We start from the raw sequence: 6,987 nt of genomic DNA on the forward strand, positions 1-6,987 counted from the left end.
TAATCTCTCCACTATCGTTATTTTTAACCTCACCAGAGATGAGCACGTTACCCATCCAAAGGTAGCCTTAATAATGTGAAAAAATTTAAATATATAATTATATAAAATAAAAATTCATGTATAATGTTATATATTAAATTAAAAATCATATTGATATTTATCTTTTAGAAAAACAAAAATTTATATGGAAGCTCAATTTTGTTAACATAGACATTTGGTTTTTTTATTTTTATAGTTAAACTCTTTCCATTGAATTTAAAAAAAAAACTAAATTTAGGGTTGAGAAAAAATAAGTGAGAAATTAAAAATTGATCTAAATAAAGGCATTTAGACAATTTATATGATACAAATTATAAAATCATGATCAAGCAAATTAAATTTAATGTCATTTTTTATTAATTTTAATTTTTATAATGTAAAAATAAATATTTTATATTTAAAACAATGAAACTAAAATAAAACTTCTATACAAAAATTATTTTTTAAAGATACTATATAAAAATTATTAATTTTTTATTTACTTGAAAAAATATATATTCAAAAATATTTGTAAATAATTTTAAAATTTTACCGAATAATATTTAAAAGGCATAAAATAAAGTTAGTTTAATCAAAATAAATACAAAAATAAAAAATAATATAAAAATTTAAAAATCAAACCCATTAATGAAAAAGAAAAAAGCTCAACTGAACCAAATTCATAGTCAAACAAAATAGAAGACTTCAGGAAAAAAGAATACTAGGGGCTTGTTTAGTAGTGCTTAAAAAAATATTTTTGGCTCCAAAAATACTTTTGAAAGAAAAGTTACTTTAAATAAGCTGTTTTTTACTGAAATTTTTTACAAACACTTCTGAAAAGGAGAAATTAAAATTTTTAACTTTTTCTATCCTAAAAGCATTTTTGGTGTTCAATTATTTTTTCACCTCTCCAATAACATAGTACTTTCTCTCTCTTTTTTTTGTGCTTAATTACAAATGTATTAAAATCATTAATTAAAAATAAAAAATATTGTTTAAAATACTAATTAAAAATATTTAATGGTTATATTTAAATATTTAAAATATAATTTATATATTCTAATTAAATTTTATAAATAATTAACATTTATTGCTTAAAAATATTTAAAATTTACATTTCATATATTAAAATATTAACAACAAGTTATAATAATTTTTTATATTCTTACTAAAATATAATAATATTAACTAATTTAAATATTATTTAAATGCATATTTGTTACTTGATAATAATATAATTAAAATAGAGATTTTATTTCTCAAAAATACTTTTTGACAATAATACTAAATACTCAATTTTTAAATTAAATTTTTCAAAATTACTTTTCCAAAACACTTTTTTACATTACTTTTCAAAAGCATATTTAAGAAAAATTCCAAACTCGGCAGGAGTATTAAAAAATGACGTGGCTCCAAGCTAACCATCAGATCTGATTTTGATTTAATTAACGTGGCGTATTATTAACCATCAGATCCCCATTCCACTGTTAATCTAGAACCTTCTATCATTTACCAGAGAATCTTCACCTCATTAAAAAAAAAACCGTGTTGTAAAGCAAAACCCTAAACCCTAGAAACGTCTTCTCCTAACATTTTAGATTAACGAACGGTGCACCCTCATTTCTATCTCTGTCGATCCTTCTTGTTCTATTGTAATTTATAGCTATGGCTACGGCAGCTCTGCTCCGTTCATTCCGACGACGTGACGTCGCTGCATCTCCTCTCTCTGCCTATAGATGCGTAAGTTTCTAACTCTAATGTCTGATTTAAAGCTTTTCGTGTTCGGTTGTTGTGATTTGTCTAAATGAATTGTGCTTCGGGGTGTTGTATTCTGTTTGGTTGTTGAGGAAGCAGAGGAAAAGGGAATTTATCTCGATATTTTTACTTTTTGATCTGTAGGTTACTAAAAGTAATAGATACATATATATTTTCGTTAATTTTAACTGGATCTTTTGCGAGTATTATTTGGTTAAATTGGAGTTGACTATAAAATGAAGTAGATCGTGCTGTCCCATAATATCTTAGGAAATTAAAGGACGACTATACATATTTATTTATTGCTTTGTGTCTCTCATAGCTTGGTTCTCTTGACTAAATTTGAGGTATCATTGTTACACGTGTGTCTCTTTGGTTCAAGTTCGTTTAAGCTTTACGTTCTGCGGTTTCTTGAATTAAGGGTTGAGATTTGGTTAGTGAAAATGGTTATTTCAGTTCGTTGGCCGATTACTTCAACAATATTCCCAGTGAATGAAAAGGATGGTGCCTCATGCTTAATTGCTTGTTGTGCAGCTTACTAACAATGGCAAGACCTCTGCGGGAATTAATTGGACAAGTTTTTGTAGAGCTTTCAGGTAACGATTGTTTTGGTTATTCTCATTATTGTCTATTTATTGTTAATTTCTGATTGCTCTTTTTTGTTTTTCTTTAATGCAGTTCAAAACCTGCCGGCAATGATGTCATTGGTATTGATTTGGGTACGACCAACTCCTGTGTTGCTGTCATGGAGGGAAAGGTAAGATTTAGACTAGTTGGTGGATGTCCTTAATTTTGTTGTTAGCTTTGGAAGTTAAGGTCATCGTCTCTGATCGAGTTTGTCATTGATGTCAGAATCCCAAAGTTATTGAGAACTCTGAAGGTGCACGGACAACACCTTCTGTTGTTGCTTTCAACCAAAAGGGAGAGTTACTTGTGGGCACCCCTGCAAAACGTCAGGCTGTGACTAATCCAACCAACACAGTTTTTGGAACCAAGCGTCTAATCGGTAGAAGATATGAAGATCCTCAGACGAAAAAAGAAATGGGAATGGTTCCTTTCAAGATTGTCAAGGCTCCCAATGGAGATGCGTGGGTTGAAGCAAATGGGCAGCAATATTCTCCTAGTCAAATTGGGGCATTTATTTTGACCAAAATGAAAGAAACTGCTGAGGCTTATCTTGGAAAGGGTGTTTCTAAAGCAGTTATCACTGTTCCAGCTTATTTCAATGATGCCCAGAGGCAAGCAACTAAGGATGCTGGTAGAATTGCAGGCCTTGATGTTGAGAGAATAATCAATGAGCCTACTGCTGCTGCCCTTTCATATGGAATGAACAACAAGGAGGGTCTCATTGCAGTCTTTGATCTTGGTGGCGGTACATTTGATATCTCAATTTTGGAGATTTCAAATGGTGTCTTTGAGGTAAGCAATAAGCATTTTTTTTTCTAAGTGGGTTTGTTTTAGAGAGATTAGGCCAGTTGTACTGATAACAATCGTGTCCAGGTCAAAGCAACAAATGGTGATACTTTCTTGGGAGGAGAGGATTTTGACAATGCATTGCTGGATTTCTTGGTGAGTGAATTCAAGAAGACTGAGGGAATTGATCTTTCGAAGGATAGGCTCGCACTTCAGAGGCTTCGGGAAGCTGCTGAGAAAGCTAAAATTGAACTCTCATCAACATCGCAGACTGAAATTAATCTTCCATTTATAACAGCTGATGCTTCTGGGGCAAAACACTTGAATATCACATTGACCAGATCAAAGTTTGAATCTTTAGTAAATCACTTGATTGAGAGGACCAAAGCTCCCTGTAAGAATTGCTTGAAAGATGCTGGCATTTCCACAAATGATGTTGATGAGGTTCTTCTTGTTGGAGGGATGACACGTGTACCTAAAGTGCAAGAAGTAGTTTCAGGGATCTTTGGGAAGAGTCCAAGCAAAGGAGTCAATCCTGACGAGGCTGTTGCTATGGGGGCAGCAATTCAGGGTGGTATACTTCGTGGGGATGTTAAAGAGTTGCTTCTACTTGATGTAACTCCTTTGTCACTTGGTATTGAGACACTAGGTGGAATATTCACTAGGCTAATCAACCGGAACACAACCATTCCAACAAAGAAAAGTCAGGTATGTCTTTGGTGTATATTGTTTGCATTTTTTCCTTAGCAGGGATTATCAGTATATCATAAGCTTTTTTAGTAGCTCTTGGAACAGAATAAGTTTGACACCTTTACTTTTAGATGCATATAAGCATACTCTAATTGCTTTGAAAAGTATTTCTTTGGATATAATTTATTTTCTTTTTCTATGTATGATGGGAATTCTTTGATTTTCAGGTGTTCTCTACTGCAGCTGATAACCAGACTCAAGTAGGTATCAAAGTGCTTCAAGGCGAGCGTGAAATGGCTACTGACAACAAGCTTTTGGGTGAGTTCGACTTGGTAGGCATTCCCCCTGCTCCTAGAGGCATGCCTCAGATTGAGGTTACATTTGACATTGATGCCAATGGTATTGTCACTGTTTCGGCCAAGGATAAGGCCACCGGTAAAGAACAGCAAATTACGATACGTTCCTCTGGTGGTCTCTCGGAGGACGAGATTGAGAAGATGGTCAAAGAAGCTGAGTTGCATGCGCAGAAGGACCAACAAAGGAAAAGTCTGATTGATGTAAAAACAATGCAGACACCACTATTTATAGTGTAGAGAAGAGCTTGAATGAGTACAGGGACAAGATTCCTAGTGAAATTGCAAAAGAAATCGAGGGTGCTGTTGCAGATTTGAGGAAGGCAACGGAAGGAGAGGATGTTGACGAGATCAAGGCCAAGATAGATGCCGCGAATAAAGCCGTCTCAAAGATTGGGGAGCACATGTCTGGTGGTTCTGGTGGTGCCCAAGGAGGTTCTTCTGGAGGTGCTCAAGGTGGTGACCAGGCTCAAGAAGCCGAATACGAGGAGGTGAAAAAGTGAGTGATGAGGCAGTAATTCTGTTCACAGCTTGTATTTTTTTTTCAAGTGGAAACAAACGCCACTGGAGAGATGATCGTTTTGTTTGTTGATGATGCATAGGGTGTTTACTGTTTAGCAGTTTTATATCTAAATGAAGGTTGAATGTAATAATAGCCTGTTAGGAATTGGAGTCCACAGACCTTTCAACATGAGATAAATTTTTCCTGAAGAAATGGAGAAATAAGGAGATTCCTTTATTAGTAGAAATTTAGGCTGGATGGTATATAAAAACGTGATGCTGTCAATGCTTTATGTGATTAATGGTTTTGCCTGCGCTGGTATATCAGCGTTTCTTCATTGTTTGGGACAGATCATGGTTGTGAACTAGGTTAACATCAACTTGGAATTGAATGTTGCTGTTGGACTTGGTTATACTCCACTTAGTCCGAGGATCTGCCATATACGGAGTACGGAGTTCCGTATGTTTTGGATTAGGAATATATATTTTCCCTATGCATGAACACATAACATTAGTTCATAAAAAAGGAGAGATACATTTTCATAATACAAATAATTAGGGTATCAAAAATTTTAAAGTAGAAGAATCAAGTTTGTTTTGTTTTCTGAAAATAATTTATTTCTCTTAAAATGGAGGCAATAGTATTGCCTCGGTTGTTTTATTGAAAATAATTTTTTGTATTTTTTATGTTTATTTTATGAAAAATAATTTGGTTGATAGAAAATGATTTATAGAACAATAGAAAATTAAATTCTTTTTCATGTAAACTGAAAAGTGCAAGTTATTTTTTAAAAAAGACGTCTTTTTGAGTGATTTTATTTTTATATGAAAATTAACGTAAAGTTTAATATTATTATATTATCAATAAATTTTTTAAAAGATATTTAAAATTTATAAAATATTGATATAAAATATTACAATTTTTAATATTATTAAACATATATACATGAGATAATAAAATAAAACAACTAATTATTTTTAGATCAAATAAATCTTACATAGTTTATCTTCTAACAATAATTTCCTAACAGGAAAGCCAAGAAACTCAAAAATAGTAAGTTTAACATCATCAATCGAGCATGATTTAGCAAAGCTATCTGCTATTGTATAACTCTCTTTTGGAACAAATTGAAACTTGACTTTTGTGACTTTCATCTTACCTCATTAATTCTTCATGCAAGGGTCGTAGAAAAAATATTTACAAAACGTTCCATTATCATCTCGACAGCATTCATGCAGTCACTTTCAACAATAATCTTATTATAATTCCTTAATCGAGTCATTTTTAGTGCACTTAAAATAGCCTATAACTCGGACTTATGAGCAGAGCCTCTCCTGATGCATTTCCTGAAACCTTCAATCTAATTCCCCACCGAGTCTTGCACCATTCCACCAACCATCAACCAGTCCATTCACTTTTGAAAACCCGTCAACATTGACCTTAATCCATCCAAGACTCGGCGAACGCCATTTTACCCTCACCCTTGATTCACTCCCAATGACCCTAAGTCCATTTTTGACTCGCGGATATTAGAAGCAAAGCAATCTGCCCTGCAAACAATCTCTTCACGCCTATTTGGTATTTGCTGAAAGATAAAATTATTCCTATTTTTCCACAGCAACCAGTACAAGACAACAAAAATTTCCACATGAGCAACATTACCACTAAAATCACCAGTGAAATTGACACTACCCGGTCCAAAAGATCTAAACTAAAAAAGTGAGACAAAAAAATCAGGGATATCGCCGTTTCCCATACCTTAGCCGCAACTGTGCAGTCACGAAAAGCATGAATAATTATTTCCTAATTATCCCCACACAAGGTGCAGCCAGTCGTAAGTGACATATTCCTACTAGCACTTTCAAATTTTGTTAAGAGCTTTTGGTGCAAAACTAGCCAAAGGAAGTACTTGTTTCTCGGTGATAGCTTGGTCTTCCAAATTCCACTCCAAACACTAGCCCCTGCTTGATCATCTATCTGTATTAAACTATTATACGCCGCTTTAACAGAAAACTTCCCAGCTCTATGTGGTCACCAAAGACAATTATCCCAACCTGTCACATTACATGGGGGAAGGCATACTACTATATACTCCAAGACATCCCTACTTACATACCACCGTAGTGCTGACCATTTCCAATGACCATTTGCATTAACCATCCTAGCTACCATAACTTGATCTGCCATATTCGATCTGACCAACATGTCATTACGAATCGGCCCCAATTCAGGAATCCAATTGTCGTTAATAATATC

At 33.5% G+C, this 6,987-nt stretch overlaps 1 protein-coding gene across 1 annotated transcript; it reads left to right on the forward strand.

Annotated features, from left to right (window-relative positions):
• The first annotated feature begins 1,551 nt into the window (after positions 1 to 1,551).
• LOC107947387 (heat shock 70 kDa protein, mitochondrial) lies at positions 1,552 to 5,068 on the forward strand. Its single transcript, XM_016882049.2, is given in 7 exon segments — positions 1,552 to 1,758; positions 2,308 to 2,369; positions 2,452 to 2,530; positions 2,626 to 3,192; positions 3,274 to 3,894; positions 4,104 to 4,431; positions 4,434 to 5,068. Coding segments are annotated over 7 exon segments (2,031 nt in total). The 5' UTR covers positions 1,552 to 1,683; the 3' UTR covers positions 4,733 to 5,068.
• The last annotated feature ends 1,919 nt before the right edge of the window (positions 5,069 to 6,987 follow it).

Source organism: Gossypium hirsutum, chromosome D12, assembly GCF_007990345.1.
Source record: "Gossypium hirsutum isolate 1008001.06 chromosome D12, Gossypium_hirsutum_v2.1, whole genome shotgun sequence".
NCBI classification, from domain to species: domain Eukaryota; kingdom Viridiplantae; phylum Streptophyta; class Magnoliopsida; order Malvales; family Malvaceae; genus Gossypium; species Gossypium hirsutum.